The sequence below is a fragment of the Pituophis catenifer genome, unplaced genomic scaffold (genome assembly GCF_029215685.1).
Source record: "Pituophis catenifer annectens isolate HBS135680 unplaced genomic scaffold, rPitCat1.0.hap2 SCAF_3, whole genome shotgun sequence".
NCBI classification, from domain to species: domain Eukaryota; kingdom Metazoa; phylum Chordata; class Lepidosauria; order Squamata; family Colubridae; genus Pituophis; species Pituophis catenifer.
Window position 1 is genome coordinate 7855142 of NW_027256883.1, and position 27249 is coordinate 7882390.

The 27249-nt window shown below is 42.2% G+C and overlaps 1 protein-coding gene across 1 annotated transcript in view; it reads left to right on the forward strand.

Moving 5' to 3' along the window:
• COL22A1 (collagen type XXII alpha 1 chain) overlaps positions 1-25770 on the forward strand; it is a 196051-nt gene extending 170281 nt beyond the window's left edge. Inside the window, 13 exon segments of the mRNA XM_070940313.1 lie at positions 1516-1560; positions 4744-4797; positions 5536-5589; positions 6989-7042; positions 9860-9931; positions 11599-11616; positions 11618-11635; positions 12136-12180; positions 15012-15191; positions 16078-16144; positions 20423-20605; positions 21437-21514; positions 25181-25770. Of these exon segments, the coding sequence (XP_070796414.1) occupies positions 1516-1560; positions 4744-4797; positions 5536-5589; positions 6989-7042; positions 9860-9931; positions 11599-11616; positions 11618-11635; positions 12136-12180; positions 15012-15191; positions 16078-16144; positions 20423-20605; positions 21437-21514; positions 25181-25368 (1056 nt within the window). The 3' untranslated portion in view covers positions 25369-25770.
• The last annotated feature ends 1479 nt before the right edge of the window (positions 25771-27249 follow it).

Genomic DNA, 27249 nt, shown 5'->3' on the forward strand with positions numbered 1-27249 from the left:
TCTCAGTGGAGGAAGGCAAGACCAGGGAGAACACCAAACCCTTGTCCTCCAGAGGAGCTTCCCTGCCCCTCTCAGGCCATGTGGAGGACCCCAGACAGCGGCGCAGGCTGTCCAAAGCCCTAGGCAGAAGAGAGCTTCCAGCCTGGCCCTCAAGCTCCCAGGCCACTGGGACCCCACAGTCCTGAGCTCCATTTTTGGCTGTGATGGCCTCCTGCAGCAGTCTGTCAGTGAAAACAAAGCTTGGGAGGCCCTCCTGAACTCCATTTTCACTGGCAGACCACTGCAGAAGGCCGTCACAGCTAAAAGTGGAGCTCCCAAGCTCCACTCTTGTGGAGTGCCTGATGTATAGTCAGTGACTCTGGGCAGCCTAGAAAGATAAAATCACAACACAAAAACAATAAAAACACAAAACTTCTCTCCTCCCCTTCTCTGGCAGCAACAATCAAATGAACGACTTGATGGGCTCCATTCCACCCTGGGGCCTGTGAACTCCTTGGCAAAACCAGGTTTTTAGGGCCTTCAGAAAAAGTGTCAAAAGTGGAGGCCAATCTCATCTCCATGGAGATGATGTTCCACAGGGAAGGAGCCACCACAAAGAAGACCCTTTTTCTTGGTCCCACCAGATGGAGTTCTTTAAGAGAGGGGACCTGTAACATTTCCTGCCTCCTCTCTTAGAATAGAATAGAATTCTTTATTGGCCACATGTGATTGGACACACAAGGAATTGGTCTTGGTGCATATGCTCTCAGTGTACATAAAAAGACAAGATACATTCGTCAAAAATCATAAGGTACAACACTTATTGATAGTCATAGGGTACAAATAAGCAATAAAATCATACTAGGAAACAGTCAACATAAATCTTAAGGATACCAGCAAGGTTACAGTCATATAGTCATAAGTGGAAGGAGATGGGTGATAGGAACAATGAGAAGATTAGTAGTAATGCAGACTTAGTAACTAGTTTGACAGTGTTGAGGGAATTATTTGTTTAGCAGAGAGATGGCATTTGGGAAAAAACTGTTCTTGTGTCTAGTTGTTCTGGTGTGCAGTGCTCTATAGCGTCATTTTGAGGGTAGGAGTTCAAACAGTTTATGTCCAGGATGCAAGGGGTCTGTAAATATTAGGTCAGGTTGGGTAGAAATGACTAGGAAAAGACAGTCCTTCAAATAACCTGGTACCAAGCCATGTAGAGCTTTGAAGGGGGCAACCAACACCTTGTATTGGACCCATTATTGCCCAATAATATTGCCCAAATATTTTCTCATCATGGAACTCACTGCTGCGTGTGTGTGTGTGTGTATCTGTTGTATTCCATGTGTGTCAGGCTCTGTCTTTAAACTTAGAAGCAAAGTAGATACCATCTCAAGGAAATGAGATAGTGAGATATCGAGATAAAAGGAATATGGGAACAGAGCTTAAGCCAAAGGTTGGGAGGAGGTTAAGGAGCCATTTTCAAGGGTCAGTTTTGAAGGAAGAACGTTTACAGATTTACATTTCATTTCTTTGTTTCAGGGTTTCAAGGGTCCAATAGGAGATGCAGGAAGTCCTGGGATGAGAGTAAGTCATATGGATGTGCACAAGTATAATTGGGGTGCAAAAAATGCCTTTTTGGGAGGTCACTATTGCCCCTTATATCTTTGGGGTGGAGAAGATGGGATCCACTGGATTTCTGAAGAAGAAAATGTAGAGTTTGAAACCATGTAAACAATAATAAATCGTGTTCCTTGTTGAAAGCTGATATGCAATTTTGCTGGGGAAAAGGATGTACAGTATGAGCATCTCAAGAAGCATCTCAACCCCCACCTTACGTTACCAGTGCCAAACAATAAAACATAAACAAAAGTTAGTTTTTTGGTTCAGTTCCAAGTGGGGAGAAAGACACTGGAAACATGGAGGCTGATTGGAAAGATGGTTTATTGATGGACAGGAGTGCATGGGTCCTGGGCAGCTGACTACATGGAGTGGAGAGTGAGGGTTATTTATACCCTCTCTTGGGCCCTGCCCTTGAGCTTCCTGTTCCTGTGCAAGAAATGTACTCTATTGGCTGTAGTCAAGACTCCCATGGGGCAATGTGGGGTCACTTTGTCTGAATCAAGTTTGGTTGAAGCCTGGAGGGTGATACAATGTCCCCAGGTGATTTTGCAATGCAGTGAGCCCTGCTGCTAGATAATCCTATTATATCCTGGAGGGTCATGTCTTAATCCCATCACCCTGGACCTTAAGGTCTTTTTGTTTTGTAGATAAGCTGGCCCAGTCTTTCTCTTTTTTTTTTTATTGCAAAAGTTTTACAATTACATTTTCACCCCTTTCCTCCCCCAACCCACCCCAACCTCCCTAACCCTCCCTAACCCTCCCCTCCCCCCAGACTTCCACACAGTATACTCATATCAAGTAAAAAAAAACCCTTTATATAAAAAACCCCTTTATATAAAACTTATATAAAACTTGAACCCCTCCCTTCCCCTTATAATTTTCTTTTTTATCTTCATTACATTAACATATTTCTATCTTGATATATCATTTTCAAATGAAAGCTATTTGATACTTCCTAGTTTGGTATTTGTTCTGAACATAATCTATCCACTTTTTCCATTCCCATTCATAAGTCTCTTGTGAACAGTCTTTTAGATATGCTGAAATCTTCGCCATCTCTGCAAAACTGGCCATCTTCAAAGTCCATTCTTCTATAGTTCCCATCACCCTGGACCTTAAGGTCTTTTTGTTTTGTAGATAAGCTGGCCCAGTCTTTCTCAAGGGGCACCAAACACCTGCTAGGTGCAGAGAGCTGAAGCCTTGAGTTTCTTTCTCCCTTTAGATTTCTATTTCTCCTTTAGGGGAAATATAATATTCTGCCTTTTTACTATTTCCTAAAATATTTCATTCTTCTGGGGGGGGGGAGTGGCTTTCCACACCATGGAAATGAGAAGTTTGATGGAAGCTGCTGGAGTGACCAGAAGAGATAAAATCAGAAATGAGATCATAAAAGAAAGAACTGGCAAAGAACCAATCTTGAACTACAAAGAAAAACAGAAAATAAAGTGGTTTGTTCACCTGGATAGGATGTTTTGGGATTCCATACCATACAGGTAAAGGTAAAGGTTCCCCTCGTTCCTGACTCTAGGGGGCGGTACTCATCTCTGTTTCAAAGCCAAAGAGCCAGCGCTGTCTGAAGGCGTCTCCGGGGTCATGTAGGTGGTCAATAGGTAGTCCCTATTTTTTGCATTTTTTACATGCTTTCAAACTGCTAGGTTGGCAGAAGCTGGGACAAGTAACGGGAGCTCACCCCGTTACACAGCACTAGGGATTCAAACCGCTGAACTGCCGACCTTTCGATTGACAAGCTCAGCATCTTAGCCACTGAGCCACCGCGTCCCTCTCCATACCATACAAGGCCTATACAAGAAGAGGAGAAGGCCAAAGAACATGAGGCAGACCCAGAAGAAGATGGAGAGACAACATCAAAAACACACTACAACAACAACAATTAACAATAATCGAGGCCTCCAGTAGAGCCAGAATTTTGTATCTACACCTGAAGCGATAAAAGAGGAAGTAAAGAAGAAAACAAGAAAGGATGTAGTAGCACTGACATACTTTAAGTTACATGATAGCGAATAATAATAATAATAATAATAATAATAATAATAATAATAATAATAATAATAATAACAACAACAACAACAACCACCTGATCACCTGATCACCTGATCAGTGGGTGCAGCAAAATTTCACAAACTGACTACCTACAACGCCATGACCGGGTTGCTAAGATCATTCACTGGAAATTGTGCCAGAAGTTTGGATTTGAGTACAGCAAAAACCACTGGGAACATCAGGTTGAGAAAGTTTTAGAGAATGAGAAACTCAAGATCTTGTGGGACTTTAGGATTCAGACTGACAGGCACTTGGTCCACAACACACCTGACATAACAATAGTTGAAAAGAAAAAAGTATGGTTCATTGACATTGCAATACCTGGTGATGCACGGATTGAAGATAAGCAGCAAGAAAAATCACAAAGTACCGGGATTTGCAAATTGAAGTTAAGCGACTGTGGAAAAAGAAATCGTGTGTTGTCCCGATTGTAATTGGAGCCCTTGGAGCAATACCCAAAGGGCTACCCCGCTATTTAGAAATTCTAAATTTGCCGGACTTGAACATTTTGACTCTACAAAAAACCACCTTACTCAGAACAGCTTACATCCTCCGACGATACCTTAACAGTTCCTAGGTCCTTGGTTAGGACTCGAGCTGCTGAGCTATTAACCAGCCTCAAATGCTGTGAATCTCACTAAAGATTAAATAATAATAATAATAATAATAATAATAATAATAATAATAATAACAACAACAACAACAACAACAACAACAACAACAACAACAACAAAACAGGAAATCCCTAACCCAATAAATCATAGTAACAAAACACGCAGTCCTATTACACCAGTGTGAACACGTTACACGTTGCACCGTCCCTGCAAGTCCATCATACTACGTAATTATGATGTTATTTCTCCTTCAGGAGTCTGACAGCCCATGGATAAAAACGTGTTCTTCAGCTTGTTTGTGCAGTGGCCTATACTTCTATATCTCCTTTCCCGATGGTAGGAGGGTAAAGAAGTGGTGACCAGCATGAGAGTCATCACTCTCACCCTGGAATGTAGAATTTTTAAAGGGGGGGGGGATTTACTGTAGTCTAAATTTTGTTTTTCTCTCCTCCATTCTTCTTCTTTATTACAGGGAGAACCAGGTCAACCTGGAACTCCGGGCCGGGAGGGGCTTTCGGGAAAAGATGTAAGTGTTAAGCACAATAAAAGCTCTATGTCAACTTCAAAGGTGATTAGAAGTAGTAGTAGTAATAGTAACAATATTTCTGAAATTTTCTTCCAATTGTCCATCATCGGACAGTCATCCTATTCCCTAGGCCTGATTTATTTTATTAAATTTGTATCCTGACTCCCATCGACTCCATAGCTCATCCCCCTGTTTTAACATTATAATTTAATCACAAATAAGCACTATTAAGGTGTGAGTTGTTCCTGAAATGGCCTCCAGAAGTAAAGACTAAGGAAGTAAAGAGAAAGATGGGGGGGGGGGGACACAACATATGATAACTGTCTTCCAGTCCTTGGGCTGTCATAGAAAAGAGGGGATTGACGTATTCTTCAAAACACCAGAGGCAGAACAAGAAGTAACGGGTGGAAACTTGTTAAAGAGACATCCAACCTAAAAGTAAGGACAAATTTTCTGACAATTAATCAATGGAATAGTTTGCCTCCCAGATTTGTGGGAACTCCATCACTGGAGGTTTTCAAAAACCAGCAGGGAGACCTCTGTGGTCTCTTCCAGCCCCATGATTCTATGTTCTAAGATGTTTGCCTCCATAACAGCTTGGATCTGTGGCCATCACAAGACAGATAGCATTCATTTGCTTTCTGAGATCAGGAATCAGTTGTGAGTTTGAAGCTAACTGTGGCTTCTTAACCTTCAATGAGGCTACGATGTATGATATTTTTCCCTCTTCTATTCCAGGGAGATCCAGGGCCTGCGGGACCAGAAGGCCCCCGAGGAATTCGAGGACTAGCAGTGAGTTACTTTGCCTAGTGAATGAGTTGTTCTGATTCTAGGAGGCACCTTGCAGTATCCAAGTGTTCAGGATAATCTGAACAGATTATATGCTGTATCATGGTGAAGATGTTGTGAAATGAAACATTTCCTTTGGATGGCATTCATTAATGTTGATTGCATGGAACAGAGACTTCCTTTCCTCTCCTCTTCTCCTTTCCTTTCCTTTCCTTTCCTTTCCTTTCCTTTCCTTTCCTTTCCTTTCCTTTCCTTTCCTTTCCTTTCCTTTCCTCTCCTCTCCTCTCCTCTCCTCTCCTCTCCTCTCCCCTCCTTTCCTCCTTTCCTTTCCTTTCCTTTCCTTTCCTTTCCTTTCCTTTCCTTTCCTTTCCTTTCCTTTCCTCTCCTTTCCTCTCATCTCCTCTCCTTTCCCCTCCTTTCCTCCTTTCCTTTCCTTTCCTTTCCTTTCCTTTCCTTTCCTTTCCTTTCCTTTCCTTTCCTTTCCTTTCCTCTCCTCTCCTCTCCTCTCCTCTCCTCTCCTCTCCCCTCCTTTCCTCCTTTCCTTTCCTTTCCTTTCCTTTCCTTTCCTTTCCTTTCCTTTCCTTTCCTTTCATTCCTTTCCTTTCATTCCTTTCCTTTCCTTTCCTTTCCTTTTCTCTCCTCTCCTCTCCTCTCATCTCATCTCATCTCCTTTCCCCTTCTTTCCTCCTTTCCTTTCCTTTCCTTTCCTTTCCTTTCCTTTCCTTTCCTTTCCTTTCCTTTCCTTTCCTTTCCTTTCCTTTCCTTTGATTTCCTTTCCTTTCCTTTCCTTTCCTTTCCTTTCCTTTCCTTTCCTCTCCTCTCCTCTCCTTTCCTTTCCCCTCCTTTCCTCCTTTCCTTTCCTTTCCTTTCCTTTCCTTTCCTTTCCTTTCCTTTCCTTTCCTTTCCTTTCCTTTCCTTCCCTTCCCTTTCCTTTCCTTTCCTCTCGTCTCCTCTCCTCTCCTTTCCCCTCCTTTCCTCCTTTCCTTTCCTTTCCTTTCCTTTCCTTTCCTTTCTTCTCCTCTCCTCTCCTTCTTTCCTTTCCTTTCCTTTCCTTTCCTTTGGTAGACATTAAAAGTTACCAAAAATATGATGAATTTGGATGTTGCTGGACAGTATGAGTTTTAAAAGAACCAACAAAAAGGTGTCTAGTTACTTATAAACAATCAATCTTGAATGTCTTATATAAGTTTCATGTTATTTTTTGACTGGTCACCAAATTAAACCAGATGGCTGGTGTTTGATATCCAAAGGCTGACAGAACAGTTTCTCTCTTAACCATTGGAGTAAAGGATGGTGGGCCAAAACAAATTAACCAGAAGAGGAGTTTCTGGTCATATGACTTTGGTTCCATTCATTAGTTCTTCATATATTTTGAGATTGATTGTTGTCTTCCTTTCTTTAGGGCAAGACTGGACCTCCAGGTGCACCCGGGGAACCTGGTCCTGCAGGTAACCCAGTAAGTACTGTATTTACCATCTCCATCACAAGTCTGAGCTCACAACAGCATAGGCAACAACACAGCAGCTATATCTCCATGGAGATTCTCAGCCATTCAGGTTATGGTTGTCCCAAAGGTGCTTTTTCAAAAGGCAATTGGACTTCCTTTGTTTTTTTTCTTGAAGACATTTCACTTCTCAACCAAGAAGCTTCAGTCAGAACTATCAGAACTCAAGAGTCAGAACTGAAGAAGCTTATTGGATGAGAAGCAAAATATCTTCAGGAAAGTCCAGTTGTCTTTTGAAAAAGCACCTTTGGCACAGCAGTTACAGCGAGGCCATTATGCATCATGATGTCATTTTGCAATCTGCATATCGTGTTTTCCCCAAAATAAGACCCTGTCTTATATATTTTTTTAACCCTGAAATAAGCGCTTGGCCTTATTGCCAAGTGCTCAAAAGCCCGATTGGGTTTATTATCAGGGAATGTCTTATTTTGGGGAAAATAGGGTAGTTAACCAAGTATTATTTGTGACATTTGCATGATAAAATGCAAGACATCAGTTGTCCCATCCTGGCAGATAGTTGTATACAACAAGATTGTAGGAGTAGCTACTACCTGTAAGAATGACAGGCCTTGATTTTAGCTGCACATTGAGAAAAGCTCTTGAAGTTAGTGTTCTTCAGATGACCCCGAAGATAGTCCTCTTCTATTCCCTTATTCTGGAAAGCAAGATATATACTATAATAATGGATTTTAAAATAAGAGCAGTTGAAACAGAAGCTTGATGGTATTTAATTGGGGTTCATCTGAAATGAGCAAGGGACTGGACTAATGTATTAAGTGTGTTAGGATATGGTTTGAGCCTAACAAGTTGTCCAGGCAATATATGTGTTCTGTGACTTTAATATGGATATGTATTGTGTGACTTTAAAGTTTTCCTGCTGATTCATTGTAATGCTGAGTCATGCTGTAATTATATAATCACTGGTTGTGAACGTATTTAAGAAAGGTACTGTAACATATTCAGTTGATGATAAGCTACCATTGTGTGAGGAGTGCTATCCATTGTGCTATCATCAGTTGGATGGATCTGCTACCATCGTGGTTTGTGAACCAGAGTGAGTTTGTTATTCTAACCAACTACTGTTTGTGTGGCAAGAAGATTTGTGTATCACTGGACTGATTTAACTGGCAAAGACTTGGATTGATTTAAAGACTATGAGATTGTTTTTTTCACTATAAAGTAAACTTTTGATAAACCAGTTTGCACATCTCTTATTCATTGCTCTCAGCAACGTTTCTCTCTGCTCTACACTCTGCTGGTTGGTAACACAACAACAATATCCTTAACAAAGTGGATAGGAAATAGACCAGAATAATCCCAGAATTCATACATGGCAAGAAATGTGAAAGAATGCTTCAGGGATTTATGGAAAGTTAGAGATCAAGACACTGTGATAAAATTGGACAGATTCTTATTGGAATCAAATTGCCCTTGTCAAAACTCCAAGAAAGAGCATTCTTAAAATGTCTATAATCTTATTGATGTGTGAAGATAAGTATAGCAGTTCCTGGTTGCTTTTCAAGGCCAAATCAAAGTGCTCGTTTTGATGTGCTAAGGCTAACATACATTTGGTCCAAACTATTTGCGAGAATATCTCTTCTCATATAGACAATCCCATCTTGTCACAAAATCGGTGAATTTTTCATATATTATGAAAGAACTGCTATTGAAGCACAGTCTTACCTGCTCTCCCTCCCTTTCGTCCCAGGCTCAAAATGTATCTTTTTAAAGTCATTTTGAGATTTAAAAAAAATATACTGTTGTCTGGATGGTTTTAATATCAATATCATAGCAAGCCTGCCAGAGTTATTTGGGAGTCGGTGTGTATATATTTGCAAGATAATCTCAAAATAACATCGCTATTTTTGATTACTGCTTTTGAAACCAGTTTGTGGCTGTAGAAGCCACAGGAAGCCGGAAACTTTCAGAATATCCATCCTTTTCCTAAATTAAAATTCTACCTAAAGGAGAAGAATGTCTGATGTATTGATTTGTCCCAGTGGTGAAATCCAGCAGGTTCTGACAGGTTCTGGAGAACCGGTAGCGGAAATTTTGAGTAGTTTGGCGAACCGGCAAATACCACCTCTGGCTGGACCCAGAGTGGGGTGGGAATGGGGATTTTGCAATATCCTTTCCCCAGGAGCGGGGAGGGGATTTTGCAATATCCTTCCACTGGAGTGGGGTGGGAATGGAGATTTTGCAGTATCCTTCCCCTGCCACACCCACCAAGCCACGCCCTACCAAGCCACACCACGCCTACAGAACAATAGTAAAAAAAAATTGGATTTCACCATTGATTTGTCCACATCAAGTGGTCACAAGAATCAAGAGACTCCACATTTTTGCACACAGAAAGTTCTCAAAGAACTACCTAAAATTAACATTCTTCTTCCAAGTTTTGCTTAGGAGACCTCATCGGCATCTCTTATGCAAATAACAAGGCATACACAGAGGTTTGTAGCATGCTGTACAGTCACTGAGGTCATAGGCAAACTTTACTACTTGATTGCTTCTGGCAAGTCAGTTAGGGAAGAAGATGGTTCTTGACTCTAAACCAGTGTTTCCCAAACTTGGCTATTTTAAGATGCATGGACTTCAATTCCCAGAATTCCCCAACCAGTATGCCTGGTTGAGGAATTCTGGGAGTTGAAGTCCATACATCTTCAAAGGGTCAAGTTTGGGAAACACTGCTCTAAACATCATCTTCTTTTGGAATGAGAGTGATCAGAGTTTCCTTTAGCCCTTATGTCTTCTCTTTTTCACCCCAAGGGCTCCAAGGGAAGCAAAGGTGAAACTGGCAGCCCAGGCGTTCCTGGTTTCATTGGGCCACGAGGTCTTCCTGTAAGTAGCCGACTGGTGATGCTCATGCTTAGTGTTAAAATACAAAATGTAGAGTAATTAGGAAGTCCTCATTAAGGTAAGGCAAAGAGGAATCTGAGAGAAGGCCGACTCTGCTGGTATGGACATATCCAGCACCTTCCACCATGGCCAAGACTGCCTACCAACTAGAAGTCCATGGCCGGTAACCTCGCAGGCATCCAAAGTAGAGAAGGCAAGACACCATCAACAAAGATACGCAAGCCACAGGCCTGAGCCCTGGAGACGCAGCTGACAGTGCAAAGTGGCATTCAATGATCCAAAAAGCAGACCCTGCACCTGCAGGAATACACCAGGAAGAAGAAGAAAGAGGAATCTGAGTTGGGTTTAACTCCAGATGCCTCTGCAAGAATATTTTTATAGCTTCCTTCACAATAGTGCTGAGGGAGTTAACCACTGCTATCTTCCAGGATATTCCTTTGATTTTTTTATTTACCTTGGGATACCTCCTAAACAGTTCTAGCCCTACTTAGTTCCCAACCCAAAACAAAATTGGTCTTCCCTTTCTGTTGGAAAGGGGAATATATTTATATTTATTTGCTATGCAATAAAGGCTCAGTCCAAGAGAGATGTGAAATACAAATGAATGAATAGAATAGAATAGAATAGAATAGAATAGAATAGAATAGAATAGAATAGAATAGAATAGAATAGAATAGAATAGAATAGAATAGAATAGAATAGAACAGGAGCCTGGATAGCTCAGCAGACTAATGCATTGTAATTTAACTCCAGCTGTCTGCAATTAGTAAGTTCGAATCTCGCCAGGCTCAAGGTTGACTCAGCCTTCCATCCTTTCTAAGGTAGGTAAATTGAGGACCCAGATTGTGGGGGCAATAAGCTGACTTTGTATAAATATACAAAAGGATGAAGGCTATTGCTTAACGCATTGTAAGCCGCCCTGAGTCTCCGGAGAAGGGCGGCATATAAATCAAGTTTTTTTAAAAAAAACAGAACAGAGCAGAGCAGAGCAGAACAGAACAGAACAGAACAGAACAGAACAGAACAGAACAGAACAGAACAGAACAGAATAGAATAGAATAACAGAGTTGGAAGGGACCTTGGAGGTCTTCTAGTCCAACCCCCTGCCCAGGCAGGAAACCCTACACCACTTCAGACAAATGGTTATCCCATATCTTCTTAAAAATTTCCAGTGTTGGGGCATTCACAACTTCTGCAGCAAGTTTTTCCACTTATTAATTGTTCTAACTGTCAGAACAATTGATAGTTGAACAGAATGAATTGACACAACAGAATGAATCGCTTAACGTTAAAATCTCCATTGTACAGTATTATTACTTGATATACATAATTGTGTGTGTATTTACAAATACATGTCAATGAAAGAAAGAAAAAATAGATGAACAAAGCAAATTAAAAAATATATACCAAAAATTAAAAAAAGAGAAAAACTGATTTTTTAAAAAAACCTATTAAGTTTCTGATTGCCCCCTTTTCATGCAGTTAGCCATTTGCAGTATTTGTACATATTTCTCAACCTTGGCCACTATGAGATGTGTGTATTTCGGGAGTTGAAGCCAACACATTAAAGTTACAGTATAAAGGTTGAGAAATAGCGTTGTAGATTATCTGCCATGCCACATAATCTGGTTTATCTTTCTTTTCCATAGGGAGACCCAGGTGAAAAGGGGGGTCCCAGGGAAAGAGGTATGTATTTCATTACCTTCCTCCTACCTACCTTCCTTCCTCCAGCGGTGTGTTTCACATATTCTTACCACCAGATTTCTGTGTGCGGACGCTCGCTTCTCTCTTGCGTGTGCCTTCCACACATACGCCAAGCCTTCCACATATGTGTGTGCCTTCCAAAACATGGCTAAATAGGATGGCATTACGCCAGGGCGGGCAGGCCCACCCACAGTTGCCACTACCGGTTCACCTGAATCAGTCCGAACTGGTTGAATACCACTTCTGCCTTCTTCACACAAAAAGGTTGATTTATTAGTTCTGCTAAGAGTGATTGCAAATGGCAAACACCTTTGTTTGTTTGTTTTTTTAAATTCTGCTTGCTACTACAAACGCCATTATAATTCACGCAATATAATTAATTTTCTCTTTCACATGAGTATGTTAAAGAGAGATGAGACACACACACATACACAAAGAATTAGCTTTATCACTGGTCTTTAGATCCCCTCCTCTCTTTTCAGGGCACCTCAGGGAGTCCAGGAGGACACGGTCAAAAAGGCGACAGGGTAAGTATGAGAGCTTCATTCATATCCCAAAATTTTAAACTCAAGCTGTCAAATGTCAGCTCTCTGTGACACCTCAGTAGCAGATAACATGTAATCTTATTGTATTCACTCATAGGTAAACAAATTATTGCTATTTAATAATAATAATAATAATTTTATTTCTATACCGCCCTTCTCCCGAAGGACTCAGGGCGGTGTACAGCCTGATTAAAAGCACAAAGACAGACAAAATTTAAAAATAATTAAAATTATTAAATAATTGGCTCAATTATAAAACCCCCAAATTTAAAATCCCACATTTAAAACCAATTAAAATCTTTACATTGATAGCCCGGCCTGGCAGAACAACAAGGTTTTGAGGGCACAGCGAAATACACGGAGGTCGGAGATCTTACACATTTCTGGGGGCAGTTCATTCCAAAGGGCAGGGGCTCCTACAGAGAAGGCCCTCCCCCTGGGTGTCGCCAGCCGACATAATTTGGCCAATGGCACCTTGAGGAGACCCTCTCTGTGGGAGTGAACTGGCCGGTGGGAGGCTACTGGTGGCAGAAGACGGTCTCGAAGGTACCCAGGTCCAATGCCATGGAGCACTTTAAAGGTGGTAACCAACACCTTGAATCGCACCCGGAAGACCACTGGGAGCCAGTGCAGCTTGCGCAGAAGAGGTGTCGTATTTAACGTATTTCTGAATCAATTTCATTCAGTTCATCATTACCCCAGCTACAATTTCATAATTTCTAGGATTCTTGTATATTGTTGTGGCCAACCAGCAGCCTGGAGAGCTGGAAGCAGAGTCGGACAGTGAGGAGGTTGGGGAGGAACATGGGCCAGTCCTGGGGGCTGGGGAAAGCTCCGATGGGCTCTGCATCAGAGGCAGAAAGGGAGCTAGACAGCAGTGAGGCAGAGTGTGCATGTGCAGAGCTGCCAGAAGACAAGAATAACTAAGAAAGCAGGGTCGACTCGGGAGTAAAGCCACACCTCGGAGGTGATTGGCCCCTCCCATAGGAAACAAAAGAGGAGCAAATGGGGAGGGGGCTTTTGCAGGAAACAATTCGTTCAGTTGGTCGTCGCCAAAGTGGAAAGTTCTGTTCGTGACTTTAAAAGACTCTGTGCCAAGATTTACCTTATCTATGGTTGGAAACTAATTATCTGGCAGCTTGCCAAACGTGATAAGGTGTGTTGAGAAATATTCCTCTGAAAAACTGTTTGGACAAATCTTGCTGACTGTGAATGAACGTAATTCACAGTTGTGTAAATAAAAGGGGTTTTACCGGGACTAAGACTCTGCTTCTTGCTACTTAAAGAAGCCTAGGTTGGAACGTATATCTGACTTTCAATTGAAAGCCTCATCTCCTGTTTGCAATAGATGAAGCACTCTCTGTTCATCCAGAGAGGGCATTTAAAGAAAGTTAGAGTTCTGTGGGAGATGAGTGACTCTGTTACCTGATTCCCCCCCCACACACACACCCCTAAAGTAGTAAGGTCTGGTTTGTCCATTCAGCATTTTTAATGGGTCTCTGCCAGTGGTGAAATGTAAAATTTGTTAGTACTGGTTCTGTGGGCGTGGCTGGGTGGGCGTGGCCAATTTTTTTTTTTACTTTTTTAAAGCATTTTTTAACAACCTATTTGGGCGAATAGGTTGTAAAAAAATGCTTTTAAAAGTAAAAAAAAAGAGTCTGACGATCACAGCTGTGGTGCGTGATCGTCAGAGCCTTTTTTTACCTTTTAAAAGCAGGAAATAATGACACCCCGGGCAGGTGGGCGGAGCCTTGTGCCTCCATCGCTACCGGTTCTCCGAACCACCTGCCACAATCGCTACCGGATCATCTGATCCGGTCCGAAACAGGAGCATTTCACCCCTGGTCTCTGCTGAAGAGTTATCACGTTTTTTTTTTTTTTTTTTTTGCTTAATTTGAGAGCCAGTTTGGTCTAGTAGCTAAGGCACTAGGCCAGGAACCAGGAGACCGTGAGTTCTAGTCCCATCTAAGGCATGAAAGCCAATTGGTAACTTTGGGTCAGTTTCTGTCTCAGCCCATGATGTTAGGCTCAGGTAAGAAGCCAGTCGATAAATTCCCTAGCAACCAATGGATAAACACTCAGTTGATTTGGGGCAGGGAGGGGGGGAAGGACCCTGAACTTGCAGGAAAACGGAAGGAGAAGAGGAAAGTAAGAAGGAGGAAGACCATTTTGAAGCAAGATGGGTGGCAATCAATCAATCAGTCAATCAAATCAATAAATAAAGCAGATTTTTTTTTTGTTTATCAATGACATTGGCTATTCACTCTAATGCAAAAGTCCCCAACCCTCTTAGGCCAATAGTCCCGTTTGCATTTAGAATAGAATAACAGAATTGGAAGGGATCTTGGAGGTCTTCTAGTCCAACCCCCTGCCCAGGCAGGAAACCTAAACCACTTCAGACAAATGGTTATCCAACATCTTCTTAAAAATTTCCGGTGTTGGAGCATTCACAACTTCTGGAGGCAAGTTGTTTTACTTATTAATTGTTCTCACTGTCAGGAAATGTCTTCTTAGTTCTAAGTTGCTTCTCTCCTTGATTAGTTTCCACCCATTGCTTCTTGTCCTGCCCTCAGGTGCTTTGGAGAATAGCTTGACTCCCTCTTCTTTGTGTCAGCCCCTGAGATATTGGAACACTGCTATCCTGTCTCCCCTAGTCCTTCTTTTCATTAAGCTAAACATACCCAGTTCCTGCAACCGTTCTTCATATGTTTTAGCCTCCAGTCCCATAATCATCTTTGTTGCTCTTCTCTGAACTCTTTCTAGAGTCTCCACATCTTTTTTTTTAATCCAATCTATCTTTTTTTCTTCATCAGGGGGATCCTGGAACTAAAGGTGAAAAAGGGCCAGCAGGAGTGAAGGGACCACCAGGTGATCCAGGAGTTCCTGGACGCAAGGGACACACGGGATTAATGGGTCCCTCAGGACCATCAGGAGAGTCAGGACAAGTTGGGCCTCCTGGTCCTCCAGGCCAACCTGGATTTCCTGGGCCTAGAGTGAGTTTAGAGGGAAATGTACTTTGGGTTGGCTACCCCAAAATGTCTGCCACTGGGAGGTCCAAGGAAACCAAATAACAGAATGGTGGTGATGTTATGATGCAAACTCTGACCTGATTATATTTCTGTTGAAATCTTGTCTGGTTGCAAATGCTTCTGTATGCATCTTATCAGCTGTATTTTTTTTTTTTAACTCATCACATATAAAAATGCAGCTGAATATTTTTTTAAAAAAACTATTGTTGGATAATTACCAAATAGTTTACGTCCATTTCAATGTGAACCATTCATTGTTATCAATTATAGGCAACCTAGTTATTTTCATATATTCTTGAGGATGCCATGAAGAATTTGCTATGCTTGGAGTATTTGGAATTCCTGCGAAGGACCAGTTTGAAGAATAGCTTCTGGAAGAAATGAACTTTGGGTTTCAGGTTTTCTTCAGCATCCCAAAATGCCTTCAAAACCACTATTGCCATCACCAAATGGATCTATTATAGCATTTACAATTCATGCTATTAAGATAGAGAAATATTGAGGAATAAGCTCATGCTTCTTTCGTGAATGATTCAAACTTCTTTTTGTACATGTAGCATGCCTAACCCTCTCCTGTATTAAAACTGGAACCATTTAGAATTGTTACACAATAGTTACTCCTATTCTTTCAAAGTTTTGTGACTAAAGGCCCTATGAGGTTTTTGAAAATGCTAGAATGTGCCTCCTAAAGGGTTTTTTTTTTTTTTTTTGAAAATGCTACTGTATTACACATTTTAGCTTTAGAAAGAATGAATAAACTTTCTTATCTGCTTAAGAAAGGATTTAAACTCATTCATAAACATCAGTATTTTAAGCTCTGGTGTCTTAAGGCATTTTTTTAATCTCCTAGGGGGATCCTCCATCAACAGAAACACTGCGAAGACTCATCCAAGAAGAGTTAGGAAAACAACTTGATGGTAAGGACTTGTATTATGAAGTCCAAAAGTGGGCAAGTGATTTCAACATGTTAGAGAGGATCAGAAGAGGAGGGAGGGAGGGAGGGAGGGAGGGAGGGAGGGAGGGAAGGAAGGAAGGAAGGAAGGAAGGAAGGAAGGAAGGAAGGAAGGAAGGAAGGAAGGAAGGAAGGAAGGACTTTTCTACTTCTCTTTTACACTGTACATCTAAATGGTACTATGCTTTTTAATTTTGTCTCTAGCTTTCTTTTTACATGTAATATATATATGTGTGTGTGTGTGTGTGTGTGTGTGTGTGTGTGTGTGTGTATCACCTAATGTCATTGCAAAAGTGATCAGTAGTGTATACATTTGATAAATAAATAAAATCCTTTTGATATGTGTCTCATTGTTTTCAACTCCTAGCAAACATATAGATAATAGATAAAATAATAAGCCCCTTCAAATACTGTATCTCTAACAACTTTGAGCTTCTCTGGAATTTTTAAATTATTGCCTGCCAATACTTTTATTGTTGACTTTTCACCTCCTACATCTGTCTTTTTTCATAGCTGAAATTTCTTAAGCGATTTTTAAAAACTGCATTGTTTAAACTTTTTGGAATCTTTCTAATTCTGTTTTTAACAGAATCTATTTTGTTCTCCTTTTTCAGGAGAAAACAAATTACATTGATACTTGTTTGGAAAACAGTTTCCAAACAAGTATCATTGTAATTAAGATTCCCCATCACTATTCTTTCATGCCTCTTTGATTTGGTTGCATGAATTAAGTTTGTATAAGGACTAGGAATGACATGATAGCAGTATTCCAGTATTTGAGGGGCTGCCACAAAGAAGAGGGGGGGGTCAACCTATTCTCCAAAGCACCAGAACGTAAGATAAGAACCAATGGATGGAAATTAATTAAGGAAGAGAAGCAACCTTGAACTACGGAGAATTTTCTTAACAGTTAGAACAATTAATCAGTGGAACTGCTTACTCTCAGAAGTTGTGGGTGCTTCATCACTGGAGGCTTTTAAGAAGATACTAGACAGCCACTTGTCAGAAATGGTATTTGGTCTTCTGCCAAAGCAGGGGGTTGGACTAGAAGACCTCCAAGGTCCTGATAAAGTGGTACTTTGCTTTTGAGAAGCATATTCTTCTCTGTTGGATCGAAGATGGTAGACACTAGCAGGAGCATTGCTTTTAATTATGTTCGCATTATTTTTTTTTTTTTCTGGAACCTAATTGCTGTCTACAACATTGCCAAGTTCATTACTTTGGGTTTCTGGGGGGGTGAATATTTCTAACATATACAGTCATTCCTTTTCTATAGTTTCTGAATTCAATGTTAAGTAGAAGATTTGCTTGCTGTCCCTTTCCTCGGTAGATTATAGAGTGGTAAATAATGAATATAAAACAGTAAAATATGCATGAAAGAAAGAAAAAAAATTAACAATATTATGTGGCGGCAGCTAAAAATATTCTGCAAGCTAAAGCATTTTTCAAAGTAATTTCCCAAGGAAAATAAAAATGTCTTCACTTGGTAGAAGAGGCACATAATACAAAAGGTACATTATTATTTATTACTTCATAGTGGTGAGCACTTTTTTTTTTCTTCTTCTTCTTGTTCTCTTTTGAACATTTTAAAAGAGCAAGCTGTATGCTTCTAGCCCAGCTGTTATGTGCTCTGAAGATTACTCCTAAAAGTGTCACAACTACCCCTAAGGATATCACTGTGAGCTTGTAAGCAAAACCTTTTCACACTGCTCCTTCTGCACACAACTTTGCAACTTCTTTTGTTTAAAAACTAGGGAAATAAAAACTGCCCCTATCTCCCAAAGACCAAACCTTGCTCTGATTTCAAATTAGTAGAAGAAGGGAGAAACTAGTTCTGGGATAAAAGAAAATCAGAGAGAGGAGGGAGGGAAGGAGGGAATGAGGGAGGGAGGGAGGGAGAGAGAGAGAGAGAGAGAGAGACAGAGAGACAGAGAAAGAGAGAGACAGAAACAGAGACAGAGAGACAGAGACAGAGAGACAGAAACAGAGAGACACAGAGAGAGAGAGAGAGAGAGAGAAAGAGAGATAAAGAGAGACAGAAACAGAAAGAGAGAGAGACAGAGAGAGACAGAGACAGACAGAGACAGAGACAGAGAGAGAGAGAAACAGAGAGAGAGAAAGAGACAGAGAGAGAGAGAAAGAGAGACAGACAGACAGAGAGACAGAGACAGAAACAGAGAGAGAGACAGAGAGAGAGACACACACACATACACACACACACAGAGAGAGAGAGAGAGAGAGAGACAGAAACAGAAAGAGAGAGATGCAGAGAGAGACACAGAGAGACAGAGACAGAGAGAGAGACAGAGAGAGAGAGAGAAAGAGACAGAGAGAGAGACAGACAGAGAGACAGACAGACAGAGAGACAGAAACAGAGAGAAAGAGAGAGACAGAGACAGAGAGAGAAACACACACACACATACACACACACACACACACACACAAACACACACACACACACAGAGAGAGAGAGAGAGAGAGAGAGAGAGAGAGAGAGAGAGAGAGAGAGAGAGAGAAATGCAGAGAAAGAAACACACAGAGAGAAAGTTTCATTCCACCACAGCTGCTGCAATGAATTGTGGAAGAGTATAGGACAAGAGGAGTGATTAAAGAAGTTATTTGAGGAGAAAATTAAACATTTATGAAGATATTTATACCAAGATTCTGCTGTGTTCTTTAGATGATGCCCTGTTGTCACAGGTCTGGCATATGGAAGGAAACCTTCTCTTGCATTGTTCTACAACTATGACATGTTCTGAATTGCTTGGGACTTAATTTGGGATTGGGCTTTATTTTTCTTGATATTTGGAATATCTGAAAAGATGCATCTCTTTTTCCATGCTTCTGATTCTTAAATTGTTTTAGTCTGGACTTTAAGATGTGTTTTGAGTTTTATCTTGATGTCAGGCCCAGAGACGACACTGTGAGATCCACTTGAGTCCAAATCTTTATTTGTTCGGTCACTAAATTTGGCCAACACTTCAACAACCCAATGGATCAAAGTATGACAGGCCCAACTGTCCTCCACTGTCTCCCAGAATTTGCCCAAATTCATGTTCATCTAACTAACCATATCATCCTCTTCCATTGCTTTCTCCCTTTGCTTTCAATAAATCTTTATTAGGCTAAACAGGTTAAACTTAAAAGATAGAAGGGGCATAATGGCTCAGTGGTTACAGATGCTGAGCTTACCAGGTTCGAGACCCAAGCGCCACACAATGGGGTGAACTCCTGTTACTTGCCCTAGCTCTTGCCAATCTAGAAGTTTGAAAGCATGCAAATGCAGGCAAATAAATGCAGGCACCACTTCGGTGGGGAGCAGGGGTGAAATCCAGCAGGTTCTGACAGGTTCTGGAGAACCGGTAGCAGAAATTTTAGTTCAGAGAACCAGCAAATATCACCTTTGGCTGGCCCCAGGATGGGGTGGGAATGGAGATTTTGCAATATCCTTCCCCCAGGAGTGGGGAGGGAATGGAGATTTTGCAGTATCCTTCTCCTGCCACACCCACCAAGCCACACTTACCAAGCCACACTACACCCACCAAGCCACGCCCACAGAACCGTAGTAAAAAAAAATTGGATTTAACCACTGGTGGGAAGGTAACAGAGTTCCATGGTTGTCTGATAAATCCCTCTGGTGATGATGCTGTCTATCCCACATTTTTCTAGTTTACCAAGAAGTAGGTTGCAGTCTACTAAATGTTGTCACAGTACAACAAATACTGGGACAACAAGTTTGCATCATAATGTATTGAGTACCAAATTCAACATGTTTTTTTTTTTAAAAAAAATGCAGATTTTTTATTCCACCAATTTCCAAAGTCTCATAGATCTTTACAGTAAAAAACATCAACCAAAATAAAATACAGAGGTGCATATAGGTATACAAAATTATCAACAATTACAATCTAATTCAAAACATCTGCATGTTTAAGGCTTTCAAAAATGCTAAGAAGCAAGTAGCCTTCTCAACAAAGCAGAAGGTTCTTCCTGAAGACCTTTTTAGGTGTGTGGCACATACAAAAAGCTGGGAGACTTCACTTACTTGATTCCATTTACCATCCTGATTTTTAAAACCAGGGATGTCCACCAATCCCAGCAACTTTTAAGACTTGTGGACTTCAACTCCCAGAATTCCCCAGCCAGAATGGAATTCTGGGAGTTGAAGTCCACAAATTTCCAAAGTAGTCAACCAAAAGTAGACGCATTCATACTGACTCTTTGTGTATTTTCTTCCCTACAGCTAGACTGCCCTACCTCATAAGCCAGTTACAGCCTTCCCAGATCAAAGCACCTCAAGGTAGACCAGGGCCTCCTGGATCACCTGGAAAGGAAGGCCTTCCAGGTAGAGTTGGCCCTCCAGGAGAACCTGGCAGACCTGGGCAACCAGGTTCAGAAGGTCCATTGGGACCCATGGGACCAAAAGGTGAGTAGCTCCTTAGCTGGAAAGCATCTTTAGATCCAAATGTTCCGTCTGATTTAGGTCTTTCAAGGACTATGAACAATTTTTGCAATGTGAAATGTTGTGTGACAGTCTTGGTGTTGTGGCTCCGGTACCTGAACCTGTGTCATCGGCAGGAGAGGACTCTGAGAGTGAAGGAGAGGAGTTGGCAAGGCCTCCCTCTCCAGAACCCTCCTCTCTGGCAATGCCTTCGGTGCCCGCCGAAGGGCAAGAGATAGGGCCGGGGCCAAGCACGTCCACGCAGCCACAGGTGGACAGTGATGAGGGAAATGAGTCTTGGCTGGATCCTCGGCAGCGTCACAGAGATAAGCGCGTGCAACAGAAGAAAAGGCGTGCCAGAGATTAAGCTGAGTCACTGGACCACACCCCACAGGGTATAAAAGGGGGTGAGGTGGCCATTCAGACTCTGTGATGGACAAAACTAACTACTATCGAGTCACATTGTATCTTTGGAGACAACATTATCGGCCTTGGATTTATTTTACGAACTGGACAATTCTTGACTGTGTGTATTTTGTTTGTGAGTAAAGTTCTTGGCAAGCAGCTACTGGGTTGCTGCCAAGCTTCTTATCGGAAGAATTGGTTGTCTGCCAGTTTATTTAACCCCCGGCTGTCTGTTTGTGTGTGTGTGTGAGAGACGGGGACAGAACACTTGGTGCTGTCAACATATAGAGTAAAAATGATGGCTATCGGTATTGATAAGAAGGGAATGGTCAAGAATCTTTATAGTTGCACTCTGTGAAACAGTAGAAGTCTTAATACTGTAATTAAAATGTATTTTATTTTCTCCAACAGGTGTCAGAGGAGAGAAAGGAGAGAAGGGAGATGCTGGCATTGGCCAGAGGGGTGAAACTGGTCCCCCAGGAGTAGCAGGTGGGTTGCTTATTCTCTACAAATACGGATTTTACAGTAGTGGCCAAAACTGTGGAAATCTTTTGGGAAAAGTGTATTTTCTAAAACAAGCTAATAACACCACTTTTTTTTTTTTTGGAGTAGTACTGTAAAGTTATATATCAATAGAAAGATAATTTAACCAAGAATGCAATGCAATAATTTTTGTGAAGGAGTTGCTATTAGAATAGCAGTTACAGTATAAATTAGAAAAGTGAATCATGTACAATATACAAAAATTATCACCATGCCATGCGTGCACTGTCCAGCTAATTTTCAGGTCTTCTGGGCCCAACGGCAGTCAGCAAACGGGCTGTTTCCGGCCTCTGGAGGGCCTCCGGGGAAGTGGGGAAGGCTGTTTTCACCCTCCCCATGCTCCAAGAAAGCCTCTGGAGCCTGGGGAGGGCGAAAAATCGGCCTTCCAGGCTCACCAGAAGTCAGGAAATGGACTGTTTCTGGCCTCCAGAGGGACTCCTGGGGATGGGGAAGGCTGTTTTTGCCCTCCCTAGGCTCCAAGAAAGCCCCTGGAGCCTGGGGAGGGTGAAAAACGGGCCTACCTGGCCATCACATGCCAAAAGCGTGGGGAGCGTGGGGGGTTGTGCTCGCATACATGGGGGAATGGGACCCTGGGGGGCATTGAATTATGGGTGTGGGCACACATGCATGACACCCCCCATGCGTTCCCCCCTGCTTTTGGCATGCAATGGCAAAAAGGTTAGCCATCACTGGTGTAGGGTCTTCTGCTTGGGCAGGGGGTTGGACTAGATGACCTACAAGGTCCCTTCCATTTCTGTTAATCTGTTAAAACTGACTATCTGTTTTCTGCAATAAGCTTCAAAGATTCCTTGCTCCCTTCTGCCTCGCGATCAGGGATCCTATTTTCACAGATTTCTCTCTCTCTCTCCTCTAAGCCCTTTTCCTATAAATATTTGCGAAAGCGACCTTACATGTACACTTCAGGTGTTCATCCCTTGGCATGAGGTCGATTTCCTTGCTCTAATGCCCCACCGAAGGCTTCCTTTTGACGTTCCCTCTTTCCATAAGAGAAACGTTTTGAGAGGCCCACATCTTCCCTTAAGAAGTAGAATCAGCGGTTTTAGGAGGAGGATGAAAACAATTCTCTCTACCTTTTGCTTCGAACATTTGTAGCAGGTGCTGCTGCTAAAAAAAGGCACTGCCGTTTGAAGTCAAGCAGGTGGCTAAAACAAAGGGAAGCTGTCAAAAAAAGAAGGTTCCTGAGAAATGGGCTGAAAATCTGCCAAGAATATTCTCTTCTCTCTTGATGGAGAAAATTCCCTGCTGGCGGAGGCACTGTTGGTTCGGTCCTTTGATTGCACTTTCTTCCCCCCTCCCAAAAGCTGTGCTTTGTAGGTAGATTGACAGGCTGATGCATGTAGCCGCTGTATCGTGAATTGCCAATTTTGCCATTGTGGGAAGAAGTATCCATTTGGTTCGGTTCCAAGTTGGGAGAAAGACACCGGAAACATAGAGGCTGATTAGAAAGAAGGTTTAATCATGAAGCAGAACCACACGTGGCTCTGGGCAGCTGACCACATGGAGTTGATAGTGGAAGGTTTTTATACCTTCTTTGGGCTTTGAAATTGAACTTCCTGTTCCTGAGCAAGAACATGTATTCTATTGGCTGTTGTCAGACTCCCATAGGGCCATGTAGGGGGTCATAGCTGGCTCTATAGGCAAAGTCCAAATCCTAGGTGTTTTTTTTTTTTTTAAATTTGATTTATATGCCGCCCTTCTCCGGAGACTCAGGGCGGCTTACAATGCGCTAAGCAATAGCCTTCATCCTTTTGTATATTTATACAAAGTCAGCTTATTGCCCCCACAAACCGGGTCCTCATTTCACCTACCTTAGAAAGGATGGAAGGCTGAGTCAACCTTGAGCCTTGGTGAGATTCAAACCTGCAGTAATTGCAGGCAGCTGGTCTTAATAACAGGGTGCCTTAGACCACTGTACTACTAAGGCTCTTTTGTACTACCAAGGCTGTTTGAGCTCCCAGGTTTGGTTGAAGTTCTGAGATGATGCAATGGCACGCGGAGCCATATTGGTGGACACACAAGCATTGCCCTAGCTCAGTTCCAGCACGCATGCACACGCTGGCCAGCTGATTTTTGGGCCTTCTGGGCCCAACGGCAGTCAGCAAACGGGCTGTTTCTGGCCTCTGGAGGGCCTCCGGGGAGGTGGGGAAGGCTGTTTTTGCCCTCCCCAGGCTCCTAGAAAGACTCTGGAGCCTTGGGAGGGCAAAAAAACGGACCTACCGGGCCCACCGTGCCATCACATGCCAAAAGCAGGGGGAGAATGGGGGGTCACGCACATATGCATGGAGGGGCAGGGTGCATAGAATTATGGGTGTGGGCACACACACACGCGACCACCCCGCACTCCCCCAGCTTTTGGCACACAATGGCAAAAAGGTTAGCCATCACTGCCTTAGGAGATGGTGCAGTGTGGTGAGCTCTGTGTCTTCTGCTAAATGGTAATGGGCTAATCCTATTATTGTATATCCTGAAGGATAATCCCATCATCTTGGAGCTAAAAGTCTTTTGTTTTGTAGATAAGATGGCCCAGTCTTTCTTAATGGGCACAAAATATCTGCTGGAGGGGTGGGGGCTGTTAAGAGTGAGTCTGCTTCCTGCCTCTAAAAAAAAAAACACATGTTTCTCCATTTCTCATTTAGGGAAATATAATATTCTGCCTTTTTTTAAAATATTTCTCAAAATATTTCATTCTTCTAGAAGAGGGGTGGGTGCTAACTTTCTACACCATATAGGTTGTCCTCAACGTATGACCAAAATTGAGACCAGAATTTCTGTCATTAAGCAAGGCGGTTGTTACGAGAGTCGCACCCAATTTTACAACTTTTTTTTTTTTGCCATGGTTATTAAGCCAATCATTGCAGTTGTTAAATGAATCATATAGTCATTAAACAAATCCCGCTTCCTCCATCGACTTGCTTGTTGGAAACTGGCTGGGAAGGTGACGAAGGGCATTTGCTTGACCTTGGGACACTGGAACTGTTGTTAAGTACATGTCAGTTGCGCACACTGGCCAGCTGATTTCCGGGCCTTCCGGGCTCACCGGAAGTCAGGAAATGGGCTGTTGAGGGCCTCCGGAGGGGTGGGGAAGGCCATTTTCATCCTCCCCAGGCTTCTAGAAAGGCTCTGGAGCCTGGGGAAGGCAAAAAATGGGCCTTCCGGTCTCACTATGCCATCACGTGCCAATAGCGGGGGAAGCGAGGGGGGTCACACTCACATGCATGGGAGGGCGGGACACATTGAATTATGGTTGTGGGCATGCGTGCGCGCAACTCCCCTGCTCTCCCCTGCTTTTGGCACGCGATGGCAAAAAGGTTAGCCATCCCTGACTTAGAACATAGACTTAGAATAACTTTATTGTCACTTTGAATGTACACTAATCGGCATCCATTAAAATGAAATTTCATTGCGTACAGTTCTCAAAGGGTCTCCACCCCCAATATACACTTCATAAACTTAACAAACGTCTCACTCAACCACAGAAATCTCGGGCTCTAATGGGGTCGTAAGTCGAGGGCTACCTGTATCCGTCATTTTGTCTGCTAAGCTTGTCCACATCACAGCAATTGTCTTTATTCCCACCGCTTTGTTCTGTAGGTGTTCCAGGTGAACCTGGCTACGGTAAGGATGGCGTTCCTGGAGTCCAAGGCGCTCAAGGTGAAGCTGGCACTCCTGGCCTTTTGGGCCCCCCAGGACCTCCAGGGGCCAATGGACAATGTGACCCCTCCCAGTGTGCTTATTATGCAAGCTTAGCTGCTCGGCCCAGCAACGTCAAAGGTCCTTAAAATTGTATCCTCCATTGCTGCTTGTGGACCTCTCGTGGACCTTCTTCAGAAAACTTGGATGAAGCAAGGGAGTTGGGAGATCCTGTCTCTTTTGCTTCTTTTCTTTGACAAGGAGCACGGAGACTCTGGAAATAAAATGCTGCCGGACAGTCGGGTTTTTATGATGAAGAAATGATTAATTCGCGTTATTTTATGCAGTGAGAAGTGATTTTTCTAGGAAGATTTTCTTTTTTTTTTAAAGAATATTTTTTATATAAAGATTGAGGTTGAATTTTTCCCCTTTTGTAGATGGTCTTCTAAAAAGTTCATGTGGAACAGAAAGGAAAGGAAAAGGGGGGGGTAAGTAGATGCTAGAGGCCTGGATTTCTGTTTGCTAGCTTAGCCACCATTCATAGGTGAAACATCTGGAGATGCTGTGATATTGGCTATTAAGGCTTTAGGTTAGGTTAGGTTTGGTTTATTAAATTTGTATACCGCCCTTCTCCTGAAGGACTCAGGGCGGTGAACAGCCAAAATTAAAATACATACAGTATAAAAATTAAAATAAATTAAAACAGAATTAGATCAGTTTGGCTTCCCCAAATTTTAAAACCCTTTGTCCTGCAAGTGTTCCATAGAAATTTAGATGTAGCAATCTCAATCTTTTGAGGGCAACAGGACAGAGCGAAGAAGGCAATTTGCACGTGTCTTTGCACACTCCTTAGGAATCTATGGTATTTTGCTCACCGTGGTTGAGCACTGACCTCTCTGTAAAAATTTCCTGGCAGTGAGAACAATTAATCTGTGGGATGCTCCATCACTGGAGGTTTTTTAAAAAGAGATTTGGACAGCCATTTGTCCAGAATGGTATAGGGTGTCAGAGTTTCTTGCAAAAATCAAATCCAGAAGCACGCACAGATAACTGATTCAGCAGGATTCATTAACTTCTCTTTATATACATAATAACAGATGAAGTAAATTTTACAATACCAATAGCAGAGTTCTTTCAACAAGGTTGAAGTTACAGGCAAAACACACAGGCAGCAGTACAGTTAGTTTCATTTCAGCAGAGCAGACTAGTTTCAGTTTCTCTGCACAGACTCAGAAGCTGCAGACTAAGACATGCCCTAGCTCCAATCTCTCTCAGCTCCCAATTGGATGACTTAGTTGCTATGCCTAGTCATTGGCTGACCTGGTTACCATGTCTCCATTCAGTTCACATTGGCTGATCTATTCCAGTCCATTAATATTCGTACTCTGACATAGGGTACCCTGCTTGAGTAGGGAGTTAGACTAGAAAACTTTCAAGGTCCTTTCCAACGCTGTTATTCTATTATTAGGAGAAAAATCAGTAGGAGGAGGAGGAAAGTCCTGGCAACAGTGTCAGACAGCAGCATGAACAATGCTTCCTCTATGTATCTTTCACTGAGACCAATTTGCAGGTCCAGAATTACTCTTCGAAAAACCTTCTGTGATCCTAAGCACATCTTTCTAATTGCAATCGGAGACCTTCACCAGATCCAGCTTTTTTTTTTAATCAACAGAACCGTTGATTTTGCCGTTATTTGCTTGTTCAGTAAAATGCATCTGTGAAAATTCATTTTTCATCTTTTTTTTTTAAAAAAAAAACCCACACCTTTGACCTAATTCCCAGTAGGATAGCCGATCCTTTAGCAGTGCAACAGTGGGTTATGTCTGCTCCTAAGCATACTTTTAGTACTTCATCTCTTATAAATATGACCAGCCATGCACTTTCAAAATAAATTTCTGGGAAACTGTGAAAATAATAATTCTACCACTATAATCTTTTCCCAAAGATTATTTAGCTAAGCTTGTTACTGTCTTCTGTGGCTGCTTAGCAGCAGTTCCCTAATGAAACTAAGCAGCCAATGCAAGAGAATA